Genomic DNA, 26,469 nt, shown 5'->3' on the forward strand with positions numbered 1-26,469 from the left:
CGAATCGAAAACGGAAAGAAAACGGGAACAGTAGCCCTCCGCCGTACCGCGTGCACGCAGCTCATGATGATGGTACTGTTTTTAATTCAATTACAGCTTGTTTAACGCCAGTGGCCCGGGCCTTGCGTCCCACCACCACCAATGCGATACGAGGAAACAATGCTTTAATCCGCACAGATATTAGCATCATTTTCAGCCCTTCTTTTCCTCGCAAAATCCCCTTCTTTCAACAGTGAAATACACCCCATTCGGCGGACCGTTTATCTTGAGATGCGGCCAACAGCACACGCATGTTTTGCGTAGGTCCTTTCGCAAACGGCACACACGCGATATCGTGATTTGTAAGCGTGTTGCAAACCAGTATTTTTTGTTTGTTCGCATTAATTGCTGGACGCGTTCACACATCAAGCGAATCGATGCTGTCGGAGGTGTTTCGACTAAGCGGTGTGTGATTAACTACTTCCCGATTATCACGTTTTTTATGGGAGGCAATATAGGAGCAAATATTTTAAACCGTTTTCTTTATGGTACTTATAACACACAATTTGATTGAATAAATAGATCAATTTGGATGATGTTGGAAGATCTTTGCAAATAACAGTGTTTTGTGAAATGGCCAGAAATGTGATAGAAAACAAAGAAAGACTTACATATCTATTCTCAGAAGGTATTGAGCCTGCAAGGTATGCAACAGTAGTAGCAAATTCAAGTTTTTAAGCTATCTATAACATTTTATCTACGAAAAGTGCTACAACAATCCGAACAACTCAACTAGACTTGGGTGAAAGTAGCAGAACACTTCCACTCTCAATTGTCATTGAAGCTCTCCAGAAACCACCACGCATCCAATTGATCCTAATCAGCTGACCAATTCTTCCAAATTGCCAAACCACAATTGATTTATCGCGAGCAGAATCACTCCAGTCAAGCGGAAACCTTTTGTGCTGCTTGCGGAAGGCAACAGCGTGTCCAAATTTTCCAAAATGCATCCGATCGCCACCAATAGTGCAGCAGCGATAAGACTCAGCTCGGAAAGTACATACCCCTTGGATGAGGACTTTGCAGCGTGCCGCGCCAACTGAAACAAGCACGAGCCCTGAATGTTTACTCTGGCTTCCAGCAGGCCAAAATCGATGGCATGTTGTAGATAATTGATTTATCTAGTTTTTTTTTTCCTTCCAGTTTGAACCCTCCAACCGTTCCAAAGGCAAAGGGGGAAAAGGAAACGCACGTGAACCCCAGCGATTCGTTTGGCCCATTAAATTCCCCTCGCCTATGCTAACGCTATACATTGTACACTTTTTGCATATGCGAAAACTACGCGTCCCAGATTCGCCGGTACAGCAATTGGCACAGGTAAAGTGGCATCCCGTCGGGCTGAATGGTGGAAAATTCGTCCCCGGTTTAGCTTCTTTTTTTTTTGTTTGCTCCTGCCGTTCAAAATGTGTAATAATTATCGATCTCTACATGCACTCGGCGGCCCGGTGATCGATCAATAATCGGATGGATAACGAACGGCGGAGTAGCAGCCATACATGGTAAGGGGGAAAATTGCACGAAGGGTCGGATGAAACATCGCGATTGCAAAACTGCTCTATCATTGCGCGACAATCAATTGTGAGGATTATTTTGCATCGCTTTACTCTGTGCATTGGACACATAGTACTTTTTTAGCATTGAGTAATGGACTGGATTTGTTTACAGGCAGCGCTTGGGGGAAGCCTTGTCTTTTTTTTTTCATGAAAAAGGTTTGCAAAAAATAACAGAATCTTTCTTTGCAAAAACATATGGGTGCAGAAAATTATGCCATCATTTTCCGGAGGCTTTGGGTATCACATGCCAAACAATCAGCGACATCATTATTTATTGCATTTAAGTATTTTCCGATGAAATGGCAACTCATGATTTCGGGAGCAAGTGAGCACGAAGTTAGCTAATAACGTTCCGACCGGGAACTTGTCACAGGTGTATCGATGTCATAAATAATTCATTCGATGACAGGTGGTTTTATCGACGTATCCGCTGTGCAGAGAGCGTTTCGTTGGAAATCAGTACCAGTAATCGGTGCTTGATTACTTCATCGTGAGGCGTTTTTCCTTTCTTCACCTTATATTGATTGCCACTTCGCTAATGTCCAATCAATCGTTGGGTATGTCCCGAGACTAATACCGCACTCCTTAGCACAATCTAGCACCTCCAGGTAAAATCCCAACAAACGAAGTGTGTTTCTGCAATTGATGAGTTCCACAGAAGTTGATCAATTCCCGAACGAAAGCACTGGTAAAAGGGAGGTAGTTTTTCCACCGGGGCACGTTCTCTGTGGTTCACGTACGAATTTCCGAAACTACCGCTGGCCACCAGTTCCCGTACATCCTGCAAACTCTTGATAATTGGCACGTGAAGAACGACTATCGCTTGTGCAAGATAAACCTCGCAAGCAGCACACCATCAAGAAAAGGAAAGGCAGCAAGATCACGCTGCCATTAAGACGAATCTCGATAATTAGATTTCGCGCAAAAAGTTTGTTTCGCTCCCGCCAAATTTTTCCCGCCAGGGCAGTTCTGCCCCGCGTGTCGAACATTGGACGACACCGACAAGCAACGACACCACAACTCCGCACGGCTCCGCGCACAAAACTCGTCAAAACTTTGACAACTGCTTTCCAAACCGGATAACGAGGAGTGAGTTAAAGTTTGGACAAGTATGTTGGTTTTCGATTGGCTCTAGGTGTATGTGTGGACACAGCTCTTCAATCATCGATAGGTTGGAGTGATGTTTGAAACTTTCTGCAAACTCCCGTACTGACTGGCTACTGCGAGGAAGTTTGTGAAAACATTCCCATGTTTGATAAGAGTGTGTGAGCGAACAACTTTGCCCTCGGGGAGCTTTCTGCACATGTTTGCGTTTATCTCGAGGCGTACGAACACAAACTCTGGGCACTACTTGCTGGTGTGTTCTACTCCTAGCTGGGCGGATAAACGGAAACATTATCGAAGTGGCGATTCACACTCACACATTCCATGGCCGACGGGCGATACCTTTTTTTGCTTTTAATTTCCAAAGTCAATTCAAGTAGTTTATGAATGCAATAAAACTCAAGCATTGGCGCACAATAGCTGCACCCCTCGATGGTTGGCGCATTGATAGAGAGTTTGTGGCTATGTGTGTGTGAGTGTGTGTCTTTTTCTACGACGTCGCGCAACAACAATAATCAAAGTTAATTAAAATTCTACTTCATCACCCCATCACTCCCACCCGGACCACACCACCAGGCATCGGGTCGTTACGGAGGTCCGCCGGCTTGCAATAAGTGCACTGAATGCGCTCAAAACCGCACCCTGCACCCTCTGGCGTCTGGTATCTTAAACGAATCGCGCGATCACCACCTAATACTACTTCCACCCCCTTTGGCCGTAGAGGGTGGAGAGAAGGTGGTCAAACTCGTGGCGGAAGGCGTTGTGTCTTTGTGTCTGAGGTGCACAGTTTTTTTTTCTTCTCCATTCGATGTTTAATCCGTGCAAGCCGCAAGCTATAAAAAGGGCTGCCCGCGAGAAGGGAACAATTGTTTGCATTCTTTGGCAGTGTGGAATGTTCAGGGGAACCGTTTTCTTTTCTATGGGTGGAGCAGCACCTCCGTTGCATACGCAAGTGATCGATTGTGCATTCTACGAACGTCACCAATTACCGGAGGTGTTGAAGTGGATAGATAGCGCTTTTTTAAAGACAAATGAAAGTTTTAGAGCTGCCTTTAAACACCCATTGGGTGACCCGTTTGTTCAACTGAACGGAAGAATGCGGAAGAGAGCTGCATGGACGTGCTAATTATCAACCTTCCGCCTCCAAAAACCACTAAGCAATCTCATCTAATATGCAAAAAACCAACCCATTGATCATCAATTAAATGCTAAAACAGCCACACCGGTACTTAGCCACACAAGACCATTTACCGAATATTGAATGCTCCAACAGCTTCCTCGTTAACGCCACCAAATCAGGTCATCAGGTGGGCTTTGGGAGAAATTAAGCCAGCATCCCTAATAGAGCACAACTCATCATCATCATCACCATCGCCATCAGCACACTTCGATCGAGTTTGATGGGCGGTTGCGATTGGGCCAACATGTTCGCGGTGTTGTTAGCATTTAACCGCCTACTGAATACCTACGTATAATTTCGACGCTGCTATATTTCGCTCTGGCACAATTGCCTCCGCCACCACAGCGTCATTTATAGGAGCATAATGCACCAACCGACTACTAGGAAAAGGGCACCCAGCTTCATAATCGTCCCCGTGCGGCACGCGCGTCTCTCGGTGGTGATCGTTAATGGAAGGTTTCCGTTGTGGCGGTGCTGTTTGGCAGGCACAATGCGCCTAATACGCCTAATTATAGACACACGTAATCGGTTGCACCAAACAGTTTGCGCTTTGCGTGTGCACTGCCGTTTTCACTTGGTGTGTGGAAACGGAAGGTACAAAATCCAGCTTGAGTTGTTTGGAGGAGAGTTGAGGAACCATCGTTTTGCACAGTTCAATTTGTGATTTGGCTAGCTTCCTAAGTGCCGAGATCCGGGTTTCCAGACCGTCTTCCGAAGAGACGTCTAATGATCGAGTTAACACTCCTAATAGCAACGCTTTTTGCGTTTGCTCAAATGCACAGAAATTAAATTGGAAGTACTTACTTGTGCTCAACAATTACCGAAGAAGAATTCACTGCTAAAGAGGTTTTACGATTACGACGGGAAGCAATTAATACTCCTACTGGGTGACGACCAATGAACCAATATTTATATCACTCAATGTCAATCACCAGGCCGTGGCCCCAAGGTCGCAGTGAAACTCGTACGTCCACGCCAATAAACGCGCCACACCGAGTGAGTGAGACGGCTTCTTTACCCGGCCCATTGGAAACAAAATTTACACTTCTGCAAATTCAATCAACACTAATCCATCTCTCGCTTCGTCGTCTTCTGTTTTCCCTTTCTGCACTGGGTGACAGGGAGAGTTTACATCCTCATCCTCATAGACCTTCAAACTGATAGCGACACAGTTGCTGGTAGCGCACCTGATAGCCTTTGCAGATTCACTTTCTACGGATACTCTGGATCTCGGTCCGGGACGACGTGTGTCAAACTCAATCCTAGCCTTGATTGAAGTGAAAACCTGCCCCTCTTTCCTTCCTATTCTCGCTTATCCGCGCAAATCTAATCACATCTGTAGCACAACACCCAGGCACACTCTTTGCTCCAATCGAGCATGCACATCGAGCGGGTGCGACACACGCCAACGTGCGCTGGACACGGACCAACACATGACCCACATCTGTGTGTACCGGCGGCTTACGTCCGGGCGTGCATTAATCCGAGCCGTCTCCTGTACGTGTGCATTGGAATGCTTAGAGCCGGCAGGGGACGGTGCATAGGGGTGTGTCGTTTGTTAGGAATCATTTAATTTTTGTTCCATATTTTAAATAATCCATCCAGCCCTTGCACTTGCAAAACGGAATCCGTACGACAGATCGGACCGGGTGGGGTTTTGCCGGACAAATGTAATTGGAAAAGCAATTGAATGTATCTAGCAGAGCGATGGAGATTGGTGAGACAGGATTGGTACGGATGTACGGCTTGCGGAATGGGAGGATCGGAAATTGATTTGATTGCACGATAGATCTCTCTGTGTGTGCGCTGTTGGACGACGTTTGACAGAGGCTTACAAGCTGAAGGCCCACGACGACGACGACGACGACGACGACGACACCCCCTAGATGCACATCTCCATCCGGTCAGCCGGAGCTTTGAATCCGGTGCTTCTGACTTGCTGGCTGTCTGTGTGATCTTCCGAGAGTGATTTTATAATACCAAATTAATTCAATTGCAATCGGGAGCGCACTCAGAGTTTGTGTGTTCTTGCTAACACGGTAAATTTCCCCCGAAGCCATATAGACGCGTGTGTTCGTACCATTTCGGTCCGGGACAGACGCTGCCCTGGAAACAACTGGGGTTAAAATGCTGCTGCCTGGGTCCAGCTGCATCCAATTATGCTTTTATCAATCCATCATTTTTACCAAACGAAAAGGGATGTGCAGAATATCATTACGCAATATCAACACTGAATTCAGTGAAATGCATCAGTCTGCACGTGAAACCTCAGCATTGTTGAAATTGGAAAAGGAGCGCAAATAACATTGAGCATCATGTCAGGCTGAACGCTCATCGTAGCTGAATTCGCAATTCAATTATGAATTCTTGTCGAAGAATAGCTCAGAGCGATGTATTTTACATTTAAAAATCAAAGTGAAATTAATTCTACCGAATGAAAGAAAGACTTTCATCAAATGCTTCTGTCTGAATTGATTAATTATGATTACACGCATTTCCAGCCCGTGTTCATGTACATACACGCGACAAGTTGTTTGACATACAAACCAACCACCAACAAGTCCTTTAGGGACAGGGGTTCGGTAACAAAAAAAAATATGCGAAAAAATTCGCCACACCAATGATTAATGAAATGAATTCCAAGTAATTCAATTTGATGCATTATTTTCCATTCGTTCGCCCGTTCTCTCTCTCTCTCGCTATCGTTTTATTTACAACTCCAGCAGACGATGGGCGACAACAACGATGACGCCACCGAGGCGTCGCAACCGAGTGCCCAAGGTCGTACGATGCTCATTTGTCCGCACACCAACCGTTCGCGTTTCGCACACGAAGATTAATGGAAATTCGCGACAATACACACACAGCGCGCAGAATGAAAAATAGATTTTGCTGACGTTTTTGGCTTTTCCCTTTCCCAAACCTAATAAACCTCCGACCAACAAACCAGATCATTCAGAGCCGGGCTAACAATGCGAACTGCGATTGCCAGCCAACATCGCTGCAATGCTATAATTAGTACATTTCGAGTCTGTTTTGCGACCACCACCGAATCAGTTAAATAATATTCTAAACCAAAGAACCCTTTGTGGTGTCGTGATTGTTTTAAGCATAATTTAAGAGTGGGTTCGTGTGACACGAGCACCGCATTATGACACATCGTTGCATTGAAATTTGAATAGTCCTCCTGCCCAAACACTTTTGCGCCCCGCCGAAGCGCGCAATTAGACACGGAACGTAGAAAGCGAACCAACAAAATCGACCGTTGATAATGATTTCTATGTCCCATTGACGCGCACACACACAGGAGAGCCCGTGGCTTGTCACTCGCACGCATTGCGGCCGGCGATATTTGGTACATTAAATTATGCGCGGCCTCTTAATGAAATAATGAGCGACATAAAACCGTCACCTAGGCGCGGGGAGTGCCGCGCGCGCGCCCGGCTCATCATCATCACCGCGCGCGGGCACGCCGCAACACAATAGACATTCATTTGCATATGAAACCATACACCATACGAAACCATATATCCTGGCATCGAGAGGAGAAATAGAACGGGTGCGGAACAGCAAAGAAGAAAAAAAAGGGTGGAGTATGTTTACGTCCAAATGGGACGAGACAGAGGATACAAAGGATACTCAGCCAAACCATCGGGCGTGTGCCTGCGATTTGTCGATGCACTTCCACAACACGAGGGACACCGTGTGCAATGGTGCATTGTACTGTGATGCAGCCCGAAAGAGAGAGAGAGAGAGAGAAGGATAACAAATACAGAAAAAAAGCATATTTATGCACACATGGGCGCACAACAGAAATCTCATCATCATCCGCAGCCGGGTAAGCAAACGGGGGCATCCAGGACAAACCCCGGAAGAAGAGGCACAGGACATCCGATGCCCCTCTTCGAAAGGGGTGAACGTTTTTTGGTGGCAGCAGGCGTACGCATAGATGTATGCGTAGCGTGTAATATTAAAATCAAATTCGTCATATCACTCAAACGCCGTTGAGCACACGGAACTAACGTGACGTGACGCGCAAGGGAGGGAGAGAGAGAGAGCAGGGGAAAGAAGCGAAGAAGAAAAACTTCAACCCCGTGAAACTGAAAAACAATTGAGATTGATTTAACTTTAACGAATTCCGTAATCAATCAAACTCGCACATACCGTCGGCAGGCGCACAGGCCAGTTTTAAATTTTCAACCGTTTGAAACACGCCGGGACCAGCGGTCGGAAAACTGTACAATCAATGTGCATGCAAGAGGTACAAAAAAAAAACCACACACAGAGGAAAAGAAACGCAAAAACCGGTCAATGGCACACGACCGAGATCGTCCAAATGTCAGACCGGGACCCCGGGGAACAGGGTCGTCGAGGTGCCGAGAGGGGAAATGACAACAAGCATAAAATTGTCCGCTTCCGCTCTGCCGCTCTTGATGGGGCGAACTCTCGGGGGTTATGCTTTTCCTCCCTTCCCTTACCTGTTCACGATCGAATGTGGAACGCATCCCGGGGACACTACCACAAATCAAATGTCAACCACTTCAGGGATATTTCCACTTCATTATGAAGGTGTGCAGCACGTGACACACACACACTGTGTCTCTGATTGTGTGCTGCAAATGGGCAAAAAGGCGTTTGACGAATGGCTCTCGTGTTTTTTTCACAACGTCAGCATACAAATGCGTCCTTAGGGTGAAACAAATTTCTGAAAAATGTGTATAAAAATAGATAAACTCCACACAATAATAGGACATCGTGGAAAAAACACAATTGTTTTTAGCTTCACCATTCTATTGTCCCTGGACGATATGGGTCCTCCTCTCGTGCAGCTCATCTTTCACCGCTTGTCGGGTCCGTTAAAGTTATCAATTTACCGATACCGGAACCAACACTGTGCCGTGAGGCAAAACGCTGCAAAGAACAGTACCTCAGAGACAGCCCCTGAAGGGGCATACGAAAAACCAGGACGATGATGATGTATATCGGGCCACCAGGAACGGGCCTCAACCGGTGAGCACACGCGTGTCAATTTTACATCCATTTATGACAGTTGTGTTGTGTTCCCCCTGCTGTTCCTGTTGTTGACCGATGCGTAGAGAGTGAGCTACACGACCGCATACAAACCATCTACCAGACAGACACAACACATACAAACGCTCTTGGATGGGGATAACGTCCGTTTTGGGACAATTGGGACAACTCCGGCTCTGGGAAAGGTGGGCGGGAAAGTGCTGGCAGAGCGGTGGAACGATTCGTTCCATTTTATGCTTCCCCGGTGCACTCTGTTAACGTTCTGCACAACTTTGCACAGTCCAACAAGCATGTACGCATCATCGCCTGTCTCCATTGACCCGGAGAACGGTTGTGCCCGGTTGCCATACGATGCTGTCCCGATAGCCAATTTGACCCGAAAAATACCTGCCCAAACACAATGTGCAATGTGACGAGCGCATCAGGCGAACATGGCACGGAACGGGGGCGGGGCAATGTAACGGGCTGTGCGGCTTTATGCTCGTGTCACCACAAATCCATTACGGGGTTCGTCGGAGACGGGTCAGATGATATTGCTACTGCTGTGGTTTGCAAAACAGGTCTGCCGTTGGCAGATTCAATCTGGCACGAGCAAGACCGTACATGCACATGCAGCGGAGATGCTAGGACACCAAATTCCTGATGCACTTGTGCTCTTTGCTCTCTTTTATTAAAGGATCATGCAACATAGGCTTTGGAAGGTGCATAATTCTAGATGACGTAAACATTTTCGAGTACACTTTATGCGTGAAAGAAGAAACAGCAAGAACCAAATCCCCGGGAGAACGTTCTCATACCTCTCAACACCAAGCCTCAAGGCCGTCAGTTTCACCCGAAAAGAACAAGTTTTATCATCAGAGCCTCAGAGTGTTCCTCTGCCGCTTCGGTGCTAACCGGTTCCGGTGCTAATTTCACGCCTAGCATCAACATACAACAACAACAACAAACACAAAAAAGCTCAGACTTCTGCAAGTCTGAAGCATCCGGCCAGTGTGTTGACCGGTGGAGTTGATTCGAAAAGTTTTTGAGTTTATTTCCAACTCTGAAGTTTGCACCCCCTTTTAGCTCTTGTTGCTGATGCCAACTCCGCACCAGTTCCGGGTAACGAGATGGAGAGTTGGTGCGGAATTATATAGCTCGTGCCAACTGTGGAAGTGCGTGATGGGCGAAAAGTGACAGCAAATTAGCACCAATGGACACATCGTCAACACATATTATCTGTGGCAAGTGGGCAACAAACTCACAGTGGAGAGTGCTTCTGGTGCTGACTGCTGGTCGTCGTGTACCATATGGGAGGTGGTGTTGGTAATGGACGAGAGTATCATAAGGAGGGCAGATGTTGGAATCTGGTGACATCTGCAGGCTGACTGTTCTTTTAGATAGAAGCTGATTGCTACCAGAAGACAGTGGAAAGTTACGATTATGGGGCACGTTATCTTTGTTCCATTAGTTGTCCCTGGGATATGGACAGTGTCCACACCAGCCAGAGTGGTACTACGAATACTTGAATTATGAAGATGAAGACAAACGGACGGTTTTGTTAACTCCAGTCCCACTACCAAGACGCAATAATCTACTGGCGTTATGTGAACAGTTTAATGAAAGTGGTCTTAAATGCTCCTTAAAGTATGCAATCCACAAAACAAAACGTGATTCGTCACGCAAAGTTGCCAAAAAACTGCCTTTTTCTCTTCTAGGCACCTTCTGAAAACGCAAAAACCTTCTGAAAGGTGTTAATTCTACGCAACAGGTCATTCTAGAGGACCAATCCCAGAAATAGCCCAGATGACGTTGATGTGTTCACGTGAATGGAAACGTAAGCATTAGATCGTGAATCGTTGAGTTTCCTACAACAAAAGCTGCCATGCTTCTTCCATAAGAATGCGCTTCCCGACACTTAAAAGACTTTCCTTTTTATCGCTTCGTCCGAAAAATATAATCCCCTTTTCCAAGTACCTAACCTCAGCCGACTAATTAAAGCATCGCACAAGGTTTTGCACATTCTTGCTCCATCTCCTTTACGCTGAACCCTTCCCGGAGAAATGGAGAAATTATTTATTTGGGCCACAGCAAACGCCCGGCATACAAAAATCCCGGACAAAAATGATTACTATTCAGCACAGTGTACACTGCGCTCTCGTGGAGCCAAAAAGGTAGTAAACAAATTAATTTCCGCCACTCCGCAGCACCCAAACCGCAACCATACCTTCGCTCCTTCACCTTCTCCGCCTTATTTCACGGCCATCATAAAGCACGACGAATGCTTAATTCTCACCGGTCGGAGCTGGTCGAAGGGAAAGAAAATGGTGCGAACGCCGCCACCAGGGCAGGGTTGTCGATGTGGTCCATGTGAGCCGTTGCGCATTTTGCTGCCCAGCCGGAAGAAATTCATGCTAATTCGTGTAGCATTATGAGTGTGTATTTTTTTCTCTCCCTCTCGCTAGACATCAGCTTTGCGGCGGTGAACTTCCTTTCTTCCGCCACTTCCAATACCTGCCACCACAAAGCTCGGGTTCGGGTCGATCAGCAGCGAAAACGCACATCAACTCGCAAACCCCCTGGCGTGAAGATTTCCAACCCCCGGGGCGAACCTCTGGCTCTGGCGCACACGCTAACAGTTTGCCCTCCGGCGGTGGTGGTGGTGTTGTGTTGTGGCCTGCATTCGGTGATGGATTTCTGGCGACCGTCTCCGTCTCGCCTGCCTTTGCATGCCACGCTGGACAGCTTCGGTCGCGTAAAACAGCGGCACGGCGCCCTCTGACTGACAACAATCGCGGCAAGGGCTAAACGTTTCCTGTCATCGGTGTCAGCGGTGCGTCAATTCGCACGCACACACCGCATGTGGTCCCCGGCCGGCGCTGAATGTGATCTGAAATTTTCATTTCTCATCACCCAACCACAGCACGAGCGCGCACGGGCTCGCTCCCCGTGACGCATCACGCAGTTGGCGAGCCGAGCGCGAGCGCGCTCGCGCGACATCAACCAAACCAAACGCGGGGAGAATAATGCAACCAAATAATGTTCATCATCCTCCAAATGCAATCGCCGTTTCGCACGGATGCAACCATCGCATCCAATTACGATTATTCGCATTTGTTCACTTTGCGTTGGTAAAAGTGAGGTAGGAAGAAAAAAAAACGATACAATATGAAGTGCAGTCGCATCCGCTTTTTTTTTGCAGGTCAACCGAGAGCGAAGCAGACCGGCGAGCTGAAACTGTCCCATTCACAATCAGCATGGCGTGAAAAATGAGTCAGCTTTATGCTTGAAGTGCATTTTCCTAAACGACATCGAGGCACTCTCAGCGGGCTGTGTGCGCATTGAGTGCAATGAGTAATTCGCTTGTGTGCAAATGCACTGCAACAAGATCAATGACGGATGTGCATTCGACCAGCCGGTGTGTGTGTGTCGCATTGTCTGAAGGACGCCGTAGTTTAATCATCATTAGGACCATATGGCTAAGCAGCGGCACTCGGCCATGTGCATCGCCCGGCATTAGAAAGCGCAACGTAAGCGTAATTGAGTAATTGAGCGATTGGGGCGGGCTTGGGCAAACTTCACAATGAAAGCCGGATGAAGGGCGAACGCATCGTGGTAAATTGAAGCGGATTTTATCTAATCTAACATTGTACCAATAAACCTTTATTCTGTGTTAATCAAACTTTTTTATTACCACGTTTTCCTTGAAGACAATCCCAAATCGATCAATAAAAAATTAATTGAACCATTTCCACACATCACCTGGCGCAAAACCGGAAACGCATATGCGCTAAGACATCTTTTTCCAATAGTTCACGCCTCATGAAATATCGATTCCAACGGCCTGCCCGTTTTCTTACACAAAACGAGCTGTGCACCGCCACCAAGTCGTGCCATATTGTTCGAGTTAATTTGAAGTGCGCACCCCTTCCCGGGAAACCCTTTCAATGTGGCACCCTAGCACCACCGGGAACGACTCCTTAAAGGACTTCTTAATAGCAAGTTTGCAAGGGGTTTCCTTCTCCAGCGACGATCTTCCCGGGGGAAAAGTGGTTGAAAACGAATAATTCTTAATTTTCCACAGGGACTTGGGTTGCAAGTGAGGACCCAAACCCAGCAACAACAACAAAAAAACGACACAAAACCACAACCATTTCACGACGGGCACTAATATCCCCACAAGAAGTCACAGCAGGGACTGCAGCAGCGTTGCCCCTCTTTCGTTGCTTTGACTTGACGTGGTAATGAAAATTTACGACCCATGCTGTTCAAAAACCCATCACAGCACGGGCTCGCGTGTAAGTGTCTTTTTGTGTGTTTGCCAACCCGCGTCCTCCGTGGTGGGGATGGGGAGAGGATGAGCCACACCACACGTTAATGAGAAAGTATCTTCCTTTAAGACAATAGCCTCAACCCCCGGTGATGGCAAGTAACTTCTGGAGCGTGTTAATAACGCTAGTCAAGCGGATCGAGCCGATATGCTATTACCCAAGGCGTGGAGTGAATATCGGACGCTTGGACCAACGACCGTCGTTTGTCGGCTCGATTGGCAGAAGGGTTCTGGTTCACTGCACCCCCTGTCTGACGAGGAGCGAATGTCGCATTTTCGATGGTGTTGTTTTGCTCCACAACTCGAACGGACGGCGATAATAACTTACTGGAGCGAAGGAACAGTATCGGTTTGTGCTAAAGTAGCAGCGTCCACATTGCGCCGGGTGCTCCAATTAAATGAAACGTTCCCAATTTCTTGGAGGTGACAGGAGGTAATCACCTCCGAGGCAATAAATACCTCCGACACGTGTGTGCGCCCCAACTATAGGGACAATCCAGCTTCGTGGAATAAACATACACGTGGAAAGTAGGAACAGCATGGAAGATGGATGCGTACTGGCGAACAAACAACGCGACACATCTCCTCTCCAGATGCTCCAATCAACTCCAATATAGGACACAAATGTCTAATCCATCATTGGTTGATTTTTTCGTTTTGCTCAGGTTTTCATGCTAGTCTCGCTTTTGCATCGATGAATACACCAAGCACGCTAATCAGAATTATTTACGCTCGCTCGGTCCCGCCGTTCGCCGTTCTAATCTTCCCGAAATAGGCGAGTGACCTTGATTATCTCTGGAGATTCGGGGTTTTGTTTTCGGGGCGTTTTTTTTTTGTTTTGTTTCCGCCTGCATGCCGGTCGGTGTCGGCTTGTTAGCGCATCGAACCATCGAACATTTAATGACCCGAACCGAGACATACACACACAAAGCTCTATCGAAAATCAAAGGTTCCGATGATGTTGCTCCGTAAATACACAGTGGTCGCCACAACAAACAAAAGGCTGCTTTAGGGCGAAAGATCTGGTTTAATGATCTCATCGGCCATATTCTAATTACAGTCCACGGTAGAAACACGAGGCGAAGCGCGGCTTTGGAATTTCTCTTCCAATTGTACCATTCGTGGGAGTTCCATCGTAAGTAGCTCTGCAGTTCCGATTTATCTCAACTCCCCCAGAGCAGCACTCCAGACGGGAATAGACTTCCGATCGGACGAACTTTCGACAACACACTTGGAGTCATCAACAACAACACACAAAAAAACGACGTGGCAAATCCGTAAACGAACTTTCCCTTTCTTATGAGCGCCCCCGTAAAACAGAGAGCATAATCTGCACCCATTAATGACACATGCCTCACTTCGGTGCCGTGTTTACCCATAACACCGGCTACCGTTGGCATTAAGAGTTCGTTTCAGCTTCAGGGTAAAGGTGAACGAGAGCCTGGCAATTTCTGGATGACGAAATGATGGAACTGTGCTACTGAACTCCAGTATATCTTCCTTAAATCGTAGACATAACCTACACTCATCCACCCATTATCGTCGTGATCGCGATTGTTCTGTGTTTGCGCTGGTTCGCTTCCTGCACATGGGCTGGCTGGTCGGGGGCTGCCTCTCCGTGCACTTCCAGAAGGTTGTAATTAAACTAAATCCAAGCACGACTCCGCTTAAAAGGCCATGAGCTACGAGAGTCGTTCCGGCAAAAGTGAGCGCAAAAACCGTATCCGGCGCCGCACACCAGTGGTGTTTGGTTGCTCCGAAAGAAAGTGAAGCACTTTCTTCCTGCCGCCGTACCGTACTGCAACAGTTCCAAACGTCCCGCCGTTTAAGGAAACCGAGAAGAAATGGAGGTTTCGTTTTCCCAAAAACCATTTTTCCCACCGACTCAGCTACGCTAATCGATAACTTCGGGACCGTTCAAGCTTGGAGTGGTTCACTCCCGCCGTGTGATCGTGACTAATCGATCGGCAGAGGGAGGGCAAAGAAAAAAGTCCATCATGTTCCACAAATTCGAATCTACAGCTCTCCAGCTCGGAGAGAAGATGAATCGATTTGAGGAGGGAAAAAACATACAAACATCGGGAAAACGGGAAATCAATGCTACGAAATTGAAATTCGTTTACCACGGGACGGTAGAGAGTGGGCAAACAGATTTCGATTTCGACTGCAAACTGCACGGCATCAATACAGAAAACGCGATGAAAACTGTGGAAAATTTAGTTATTTCTTCTTTTACCCGTTCATCACCGTGCAAAATTGGACAGACGGGAAGTTCTTTAGTTTTTTTGTTGTGCTGTGGTGCATCGAACGTGAAACATGAAATGATAATCGCCCCAAAGGTGGCTCCCCATTTCCCCGACACCCCGACATTCAGCTGATTTTATCGGGTCAATGTTTGAATGAAAGGCATAAAACCATGAAAACCACATCAAAAGTGTGCAGATCTCCAATCACAACTGATCGATCTAACGAAACTTCTCGCACAGCTTTCGATTGCTTGATCTTTGGAGAAGAGGAAAATTGATGAAAATCTCCCGTTTGCATCAGATTCAGCAACTATTGTTCATCGATTATGGTGCAGCAACGAAGGCGTAGCCGGGACGTTTTGTGGCCAAAACATAACGAGATAACAGAAATCGGGAGCACAACACACATAGCAAAACCGAAATGGGATTGAAAAATAACATAACCAAACGGTTCCTGCACGCCCGACTTATCTACCCTGTTCGTTACATATTGGAGCATTGGAATGGATGTGCCTCACTCCGCATGATCGTACGTGTCCGAAGGCCAACGAGGTTGACCGCAACAACCAAACCCCTTTGGCTGCCCTCTATATTCGCTCTCTTACATGATGGCTTTGTTACTACGATGTACCACAAAAGCTGCACCATTGACTCATCAGTTTCCTGCACAAGTGGTGGTGCCTCCGATAGCAGCTCTGTTCTGTAAATGGAGTTTCTTCATGGCCGTTGCAAAACCTCCCATTGCATATGGGGGGCCAGATATGGAAAGCAGGTGATGGTGGTGGGTCGCACCATACACACATGCCCACGGCGGGAAATATTTTAATCAATTACCGATAATGATCTCAAACCCTTTTTAAGTGACGGGAGACGCCGTTTTGACTAATTGCTGACGACCTGAGCAACCCTCGGGTAAAACTGTGATTGTGTAATTGAGTCGTACTAAAATGTATGCGGCCTACAAAGCACTCTCTCTACCCTCCTGCAACCCCCCTCGAAGGGAAAGAAAGAGTTCCATCAGTTCCAGTTTTAAGGGCGCCGGCTTTAAATACGATAAGATTGTGTCCGCTCCGCTGACGTGTCAAAACCTGGGGCTGCGGTAAGACGTGCAGACGATCGATTTAGTAACCACCGATTCATGGGGAAGGTAGAACCGGAAAAAGCGACCCGCATCATCGCGCAGAGCGACCCAATGCGGCTAGGGAAATGAGGTGAGCACAATTTCACCCATCACCCATAATCATCATCATTATGGGCATTTCACCTTGCTTTTTTTTTGCTTCTAATTGCACGAGACGGCGGCTTGGGAAGAGAATGTCTCTTCTTTACGGTGGGATGAAATTTTTGCTCGCATCATTCAAATCTGAGAGGTTTTTTGCTGCTTTTTAGAGAAAGATCTTAGACCCGTAGCTATTGCCAGAGAATAACCACGGGAGTTTTATATTTTGGGAAAAGAATTTTATAACATCTGCGTTAGACGCTTTCCACTCTGCAAGACTGCCCGTGACGCAATGGGAAATTCGGAGCATTTACACACACATTCAGAAGCTGAGTTTTCCTTCACTACAATGAACCAAGGTGGAGTTTGTTGGTTTGGTTGTAAAATTTCGCAAACTCATGCCTATTTTTTTTGTGTGCAACATCGAAACACACCTTACGTTGTATAATGAAATGGTGGCGCCCAATTGTTGTTGCCCCAAACGCTAATAAGAGTTAGATCATGTGAACGATGACGGCTGTTCGCCAATTCGCAATTACACCACCAGCAGCTCCTCTGCTGTCGCATATATATTAAACGGGTACCCGTTTATGATCCACGTCCGTCTAAACGGGACCGTTTTTCGCTGGGAGGTGCCACCCAAACTACCACCCCGAGTTACGTGAGGGACACACGGGACAATCTTGGGAAGTAATGGTACCATTATGCTAAGCGCTCGCCGTTTTACATTATTGTTTACATTATTGTCCACCTCTCCGAAGACTCCTAACGGGGTGCAATAGTGTCGCTTTTCCCAAATGAAAACGTTCCAATTATGGTTCAACCTCCACAGTCAGCATTGGGCAGTATGCCGAATGCATCGTAAATCATGCAAAAAAACAGCCGCTCCATACAGCAACCTTCTTAAAGACCCACAACGAATGATAGATTGATCTGTCACTTTTGTTCGAGGCACGCCGGAGGAACAAAATTCTCGACCCAACAGCTCATTACACAGCTCGACCCAATTCTTGCCAATGCACTCCACAAACAGTGGACACCAAACTATTTCCCACCATCATTTAAAGCAGGCGAAGCAACCCTCCCTCAACCAGCCGCATTGATATTGCCGCACAGAGTCATGAATTTCGGGGCGCCAAAATGTGTGAACCTCCCTCCTCCACACGCGTTTTGGAAACGGCCTGGGGTGATTGTTTAAGAGGGCCATCCATCGAAAATACAGTGTGTGTGTGTGTGTGTCTCGCTCCCTTTGTTGGAGCTAAAAAAGTGAAACTTTTCAAATGACAGTAACGCACACACCACTTAGCAAACGCTACTGGAAAGAGCTGGAAACGTGTCGGGTACTACCAAATCGTACTAACTTGCAATTACTTGCCCGGCAACGGTCACCACACTTTCATAATCGTGGCGTGTACGGGGCCGAAGTGGTGGCACAAATTTATGAAAACATTCGGGGGCATTGGTCCTATTGCGCCAAAACCAAGACGTACCACCCCGAATTACGAATCAAAGTTTGGTGGCGATCCATCGCGAACGCACCACAGTCCACAGTCCCACTTTTCTACGATTCGATTTCAAATTGCTTCAGCCACACTCTTCTGCAACGCCCGATTTTTTTTCCTTCTCTCGATTGCTATTGTAGTTTAAATGAAAACAAACAAATTTTGGTTCCACTTCTTGCTGCCCGGCTTTTTCTCCCTCGCTCTCTGGCAATGCGCATCCAATCGTCTAGCGCCGTCGTCTGTACGCCGCGTATCTTCATTGAAACGAGCACTTCGCGCGCACCAGAAGAAGGCGCAATCCCTCGCGCCCTTTGTCGGGCCACTTTGTCCGGCTGGTGAGTGCTGGGACGGTGAATTCGAATAAATTCTTCGCTAGAACACAAATAAATAAGCGTCTCCCAATGACGCCATGACTTGCTTGCAATTGGGTTGATTGCTGCGGCCGCAACAAACACTTTAGCTCTAAAAATGCATTTGTTCCCGGTTTGCAGTTAAACACTCTGTTCCACTTCATTTGTATTCGGTGGGTGGAGAAGTGGGCCGAGGAATGTTGCTGGGAGTGCACTAAGGCAAGGGGGTCTGTTTCCACTTCTGCTACTCCCAAACAAACCCCAAATTGATTCCGAAGAGTAGGGAAACAGAAAAACGAAGAGAAAATCCCATTAGAATGTTGGAAGTTCTATTTTCCGATGGTCTGTTCTCTCTCTAACTGTAACATCGCAACATCTTCCGAGTGACCGAGCGAGTGACCGTTATCGTTGAGGCACTCTTACCCCCGCACTCGATGCAAATCGACCCCATCGACCGTAAGGAAATGGGTATGCCAAGCAACAGTGTTTGGAAAATGTATTCATATACCCAAGAAACTCTCGGCTGCCTTGCTACTACAAATGCCAAACTATCAACAAGTCTCGACGAGCGCGTCTTGACTCTTGTTGTACCCACTCTGTGCCCCACATGCTCCGGTGGAACTGAACGCGCGCTGAGCGGGAAATATCAAGCGCAAATGATGATGGGAGGAAAAATAAATATATTTCCCTTTCTTTTCCCTAATTTCTGCTACTCGCCCAGTCCCAGACCGAAGCGGGGAATAGTCTCACGGAATCGAAAATCAATGTAGGAGTAAAAAAACAGGGGCCAAAATGGGTGTTTTGAGGGCAAAAGAAACCAAAACAAACATACACTATCTGTTCCATTTTTGTTGCCGCTCTGCTGCTGCTGCTGCTTCCCATTAAAAGTCCCGATTCCAGGGGCAATTTCCAGGCAGAACTCAGAACCTCCGCCAGAACTTCCGATACGCGCTCGCACCACACAAACATATGTTTGCTGTTATCTTTTCTCGGGCTATCTGGTGTGCGTTTTCGAAAGCAAACCTAGAAGTTCATCCCAGAAGAAGACTCTTCATCGCTCTCACGCACACACACATAGAATGCACTCTTTATGGATCTTGGAAGAGTCATCCTTCCAAGGCCCGACCGTTAAAAGGGGCAAACTTTGTTGCAGTTCCAATTTTGTTGGATTTTACAAACAACTGACTTCTTGCCTTTTTTGCTACATTGAAATGCGCCACAGTAGACGATCTTGTTTGTGGTGGAAAGCAGTCAACAGTTTGCTCTTGGTTGCACACACAGTCGCGCAAAATGCAAAAACCGCATCATGATAACGTTGAGATTGGGTTTAAACTTCCAGCTTAACGAGGTTCCTCGACTCTTACCCAAACTGTCCCAAGAACACACAGACGAATCGAATGGTTGCCCCTATGCACATTTGTTTTCTCTCCTTCCCTCATGATGCTCCTCACTTAAATAGCAAACACATGTAGTCGAGAGGACATAAATATTTAACTCTGCCCGAAAATGCAATCGTTTCACGTCATCAACACACACTGCAACCGAAGGGCGCTGCAGCCAACGGGGCCCTTTTGTTTGTTGCTTTTTCCATTCGAAGATAAAGAAAGCAGTGCATAAAACCTACCACACAGGCACACACACAGCGGCGGATTGGAGGGTTCAAGGCAGGATAATTTCCCAAACGAAACGGCTCGACGCGAACAGCGACGACGAACAAACAACAACAACACGGCCGACCCTCCAGAAGATCTTGGAACGTTTCCCGCAAACACCAACAAGCGTGCCCTTCGAGAATGTTTTGCTTATCTGCGAAAGTAAATAAATTGAACTTCCATCAAGCAATGGCAAAAATGCGTCCATTCGCCGATAAACACCCAGCTCGCCACCGTCAGGCAAGGACAGGCAAGGAGCTCGAGCATCATTGTGTAGGCAAATTTCAACTGTGTTTACAGTATCTTGCCCGCCCTGCCGACGATAGTGCAAACGGGTACTGCAAGGTTTTCCGCCTGCCCAAAAGCCGTTGCAAACGATCGAATGACAGGGTCAAGAAGCATGGCGCACACAAACTAACCAGAGCTTCAGGGTGTGCTGGAATGTGTGCGACGCATGAAAGGAAGCTACTAAAAATCGATTCCGAGTATACACTACCCCATCGATGACGTAGGGAAAAATTTGGCAACGGCCCGAGGAGGAGTAAAACGCGAGATTGTTCCATTGCGTAAATAAATATTTTTGTAAAGCCCGGGAAACACTTTTCTCCCGGCTAACATTCTCCTAACCACTTCTCCCGATTGCCGAATTTCCGAAACTAGTTTGAGGAGGGTTTTCCTTTTGCACAGATTGCGTCTACGGCCGTGAACCGTTTCGAGTTTCGATGACGTCAATCCACAACGGCCACAACAGTGTGTGTGTGGCTTACCGTTTCAAAGTTTGATGTATTACCGGGCCCATTCTTCTCATTCTTGTGCAACATTTTTGACAAGGGTACAATCAAACCGTACCCCAAAAAAACCGCACAAGCCACAAGGAAAAGCCGGTACAACCAATCTGATGATGAATCGATTCATATCCACTGAAGGGATGGAGTGGAAAGCTGCTGGCAGCAAGTGTGCCTCGTTCCACTCTTTAAACACATCCTAATACCTCGCGCTAATCTACATTTATCGAACATGCAGGACGAGATTGACGTTCCCGTGAAGACCCCGGAATAAAGTCACCCACAGCTGAGCGGAAGCCAGCCTCCACCGGATCACAAAAAACCACACCGAGGAGAGCGAAAGTACAGGGAACGTATCTCAGGAGAGGAGGGAAGGGATTGTTTCCACTTCCGCACGGAGAAAATGGAAAACCAATCCCGACATCCTCGGGGCAGCCTGCTCGCCGCCCCATCTCGCACACGGAGCTTACACGGGGGCTAAGCCACGGTAAAAAGCTAACCGTTCGCATATACCACTTTGCTTATGCTGATTTGTCGGTGAATAATAAATAATGTTCTGCTGGGCGATGCTGTTGGTCGTGCGAGCCGTGCAAAAAGCTGCCCGTGTACCGGTGGGAAAACCGGGGCCAGCAAAAATCAACACAACAGCGAAGCGAGATTGCCTTCGGGAACGGGAACGATAGCGCAGAAGTCGTTGGAGATGGGAAAAGCGGAACCGAATCTTTAAACATGAGAATATTATGCTATTTTTCAGGACGAGAGAAGCCCTCGTTTTGTCTTCGCCTGATTTGCCGCCCAAAACATCGTCCCCGGTGGGGGAGTTTCCTGTTGCTCGGAAGTACCTAATGGGTTAAATTATTATGAGCTAATAAATTTTCTTCTCGAAAAGTAAGCGAGAGAGACGGTTTTATAGAGCTTACGGGGATTAAAATTGATTTTACGTCAGGAATTGGTCTAGAACACCTTACCCGGGTTTTATTTATTGGTATTTTAACGACCCGTTTCAAACCCGCTTCGATGGTAAAGACGGCAGGCGGGAGGCTCTTGTGTGGATACGCGCTCGTCGTCAGTTCGAGACTTAAAAAGAAGAAGAGCAAAATAATCTTTAAAAATCAAAATTCTGATCGAAAATGATAACAGGTAGTTGGAATGTAGGATTAGGATCTCGTGTACTACCAACAGAGAAGAAGAAGAAGAAGAAGAAGAAGAAGAGCACATATCTTGTTACGAAAATCGTAACGAATCAACAAGCTTTTCCACAAGCACAGCCCCCCATGATTGACGATCGAAATAAAATTAAATTCACCGATAAAAACAGACAAGAGTGACGACCACCGCTCCGATCCAATCACATACAAAACAGCACATCAACGCGCACGCTTACTGCTCTCTATTTGCCACCTGCAGCGTGTGATTGAAACGTTTTACTCCTCTGCGCCCAAACACCACCACCAGTTCGCTCTGTTGTTTGCTGCGTGTGCGAATCTAGTGTCTGTCAAAAAAAAATGTTCATCTGCACATGCTTTTATCCTGCCATCGCATCAAGAGAAGAAAAAAATCTAGAGGCACCCAGAGGGAAAGGACTCTCCACCAACTCACCCAGCGATAACATGGGGTGGCGAAATTGATTTCTGGCACCGCTGTGTGCCAATAAGTCTGTGTGCGGGGTCGACAACCAACGAGCAGACCAAAACATCCGCCACATCAACAAGCGGCAGCAGCAGCAGTGGGAGCCGCAAAAAAAAACAAAAGCGCTGCAACACTAGCGCGACAGATAAACACTTCCTCAATAGCAAAACCAGCTGGTCATGGTGCCCCCGGGGCGATTGGGGAACCGCACCCTAGGGCCTCCCAATTTGACACTTGTTGCTTTTTTTCGCTCCCCGTACGCAGAATACCAAACCGATTTTCAAACGGTAAAATAATGAACTACGAGCTTGCAGAGATGGGTCAGTGGAATGGACCGTGAAACTGAGGCCGCCCTTGGCACAAAACACCAGCCGCCCCCCAGTAGAACAAATAAACACGGTTTCGGTGGTGTGTCAACTTCAGGACACACGGCTGGGGTATGTTTATTTTCCATCATTCTCGAGATACCAATCGGTGTGCCGATACGTTTGCTTTGTATGATTGAAACCATCACAGAAAGCAACCACCAACGTCACCCTGTGATGTGATTCCATGCTCGATTGTGCTCGTCGTCGAAGCGAGAAGCAGAGAAGAAGCAACCAGAAGAAAAAATACACAACCTGCCGGATGATCTAATCCATCACTAATAAGAGAAACATCACGCATTCAGTAGCTGACAGACGCGGTCGGAGCGTGCTGAAACGCCGTGTTGTCAATCAAACGGGCTGCTTTCAGAAGATTGTGGTGCCTCCCGTGCCGAGCATAAAGGCCTCATCCATTCCCCCAATCGATGCCTATCGGCGAGCCGATATCGAAGCTAATGGATTAATCTCGTCAAACCACTATTTTGACGCCTCTTTCCAGAAGGTAATGGATTGAAGAATTAGCAAATATCTCTGCTTCGGCTGTTTGAGACAATGACCGTATCCCGCATTCCTTTCAAAAACTGATGCTGATGGCTTTGATGTCCTAACACAACCACAAAACCTTATTCTACCTTTGATCGACTAGACAACAGGCAAAGCCAATATTATGTGGCTTTGTATACAAAAACAATGTCGGCAAACGCAATCGCTTCATTTGCACACCCCCACTCGGCATCGTGTGATCGACACCTTTTGGTTCATTCGCCCGTCCCGATACGCCGCATTTCGCCTGATTGACGTATTGAGCCCGGTAAATGGGTGTAGATTAAAACAAACTAGCGTCTAATAATTATGTATTTAACTCGAACGTGCAGTTAAAACCATACCACGATCGCTACACTCCAAATGAGCCTTGCAATCATTACCACCTCCGCCCTCTTGCCAGTCGCACACTTTCTCTTTCTCCTGCCCGATTGCTGCGCGCACTTCCTCGTCTCGGGCATCCGCTGTGCCCTGGGCCGGGGGCTCTGCTAGCGATGATTATTTCTCGTATTAAGGCACGAAATTTGCCATCGGTTTCGGTTATTGCACCTTGACGCGAAATTGTACTTGCACCGAGGTGTGATATGGGAGTGTTGGGTGTACCGGAGAGTTTGGATTCATTTTCATAGATTTTGATAAATTCATTTCTCCAACGCTTTTTGAAGTTCTAGTTCAGAAGAATTTTCGAGGGTTAGATAACTCTAACTCGTCATAACTAAAACCCCTGTTAATATCTGCTGTAAAATCTTAAGCCCTATTCCTCAATAGAGCATCTTAGGAGAGTTTGAAGTCATGGATCTCAACACATTTAGTAAGCCTACAAACCAATAAACAATAGTCTCTATAAGCCTGGATAATACTGGTTCTAATCCTCAAGAATAAACAAAAATCCTTTGCTACTCTTGTCATGTAAACAGTGCATCACTTTTCAAGATTACTTTAGCGACGTCATGTCTTTTGATACGCATCTCCAGTTAGCTTCAGTCTTGTAGTACTTCAGATATTAAAGAGAGCTTTAATACAGAGATTGATGCCTATCTGCCTAAAGGCTGTAGATTAACAAACCACCTCGGAACCTTATCATATAATATAATTCCTTAAAACGACCTATCCAGAGTAAGTTAAGAATAAGTAAATGCTAATATCATCCTTAGCAATGATGTTTACAACAGCGTTGAATTCCCCAGAAATGTCCGGACCTCAACAGTTCAGACTTTTCGTTATACCTTATCAATATGTTATGACCGAAAACCTCTTTTCTACAAACATTTCGATAAACCCGCAAAGAGAAACCACCTCCATCATAACATTATTGCGTTTCCCCTCAAATTCAAAACATTACCCCACCCCTGAGTGTTACATGTGCAAAACAAATCCCCATAGCACAGCGATCTGCAAAAACACTTACCCTTGTGGTGATAAGCGTGAGCTCCGATTAAGGCTGCGCGTTTCATCGTCCGCTCCAGCGCCACCCGACGTCGAAGAACCTTTCGATGCGATCGGGCTAAGGTTGGCACTACCCGGTCTGGAGCTGCCGTCCGCTAACGGCCCACCAGGTGACAGCGCACCGGCACTCCGGCCAGCACCGCCACTGTGCCGCTGATCATCAGCATCGTCGATTACGTTCTCGTTCGTCACGATCTGTTCGAGCATTTGTATTTTCAACATTTTCACGTATATATTTGGTTTAGCTTGGTGAAGACTTTCCCTCCCGTGTGAGAGATGTGAGGTGGAAACTTCTTCGTCTTCTTCTTCCTCTTCTTCACGGTGATCACCTCAATCAATCATCTGAGGCAGGTAGATATTGGGATGATTATGAAGCTACGGACACCGTAGTCGTTTTCCACAGACTGGACACTAACACACTCACACAGCCAGGGGTTGGATATTTCACACTACACTTTTTCGCTCCCTACCCCTCGCTGTGGGGCACATACACGCACACATACATTTAGAAACACGTACACGGCCTGGGAAGAAGAAGAGCAATTGAAATTAGTAATACGGTTTTGGGTCGCGCAGCACCTTCTCCCCCTATCGGCCAATTTCACGGCTACACACCCACAGAAACAGACAGCGCGAGTACACTATTGCACACCAACAAACCAATTTTGGAGTAATTTTCCCTACACTTAACGCCACCTTCCCCTACCCCCGGTTCGAACCGATTTTCCGATACTTTTCTTTGCAATTTTTCGAAGCCCCTGCTCTGGCACACTCACACAATCTCACTCGCGTGGGGTTAACAAGATCGGCCACAGTGGGACACAGAACGATCGACGTCTGGATGTTTCTTTTTTCACCTCGTTACAATTACATTCCAACACGCGTCTTGAACCGCCACCCACTACGGCTACGGCTCGACGAAGTTGGCGTTGGTGTACTCGCGTCACGTTTTGGTTCGACTTTTCCACTGCCAAGTACCGCACCCGCACGATGCGCGCATCCGTTTCACATTCGTCTCTTGTCTTGTGGTTGTGCATTAATTATTGTTGCACTGCACTTTCATTTCACCTCCACTGGCAATGCCACTCGGGCCCGTCGAGTCGTCACAACGGTTGGCGCAGTTGCGTATTGCGTTACGCCAGCCTCAAAAAAAAAACCTGCACCGCACCGAAACGCTACCACCTATTTGTCCATCAATCAGCGCCGGCGAAGGACACACACATCGAAGATGACGATGATGGCAGTTTTCCAAAATTTTACTCCACTCTCCAATCAAACCAGAGACATAGATCGAAACCTTCGCTTCGGTGTAATTTGGTAGCAGCCGGAAGTTTGTATCCTTTCCAAGTGGCCAGAGCTAAAGCCTTCAATGCTTTAAGTCCTCTAGAGGTAGCATAGTCACTGTGGAGGGGAAAAAAGAGAATAAAAAGGCTTATTATTACCCTCTGTTCATGACGCTTTATGAGCTTTACGATGGGCAGTGAAATCCAGCACAGAAATTACGACAAATTGAACC

At 47.0% G+C, this 26,469-nt stretch overlaps 1 protein-coding gene across 12 annotated transcripts in view; it reads right to left on the bottom strand.

Moving 5' to 3' along the window:
* The window catches only part of LOC1271375 (rap1 GTPase-activating protein 1), a 161,353-nt gene that overhangs the window by 120,781 nt on the left and 14,103 nt on the right, over positions 1-26,469 (bottom strand). For 5 of the 12 annotated variants that reach the window (XM_061657907.1, XM_061657906.1, XM_061657902.1 and 2 more), the window contains exon 2: positions 24,916-25,477. In XM_061657907.1, coding sequence (XP_061513891.1) covers positions 24,916-25,175 — 260 coding nt within the window. In that variant the 5' untranslated portion in view covers positions 25,176-25,477. Of the gene's footprint in view, positions 1-24,915; positions 26,355-26,469 lie in introns of those variants that run through there. The other 7 variants (XM_061657899.1, XM_061657898.1, XM_061657905.1 and 4 more) reach the window with 3 other exon arrangements.

Source organism: Anopheles gambiae, chromosome 3, assembly GCF_943734735.2.
Source record: "Anopheles gambiae chromosome 3, idAnoGambNW_F1_1, whole genome shotgun sequence".
Classification (NCBI taxonomy): domain Eukaryota; kingdom Metazoa; phylum Arthropoda; class Insecta; order Diptera; family Culicidae; genus Anopheles; species Anopheles gambiae.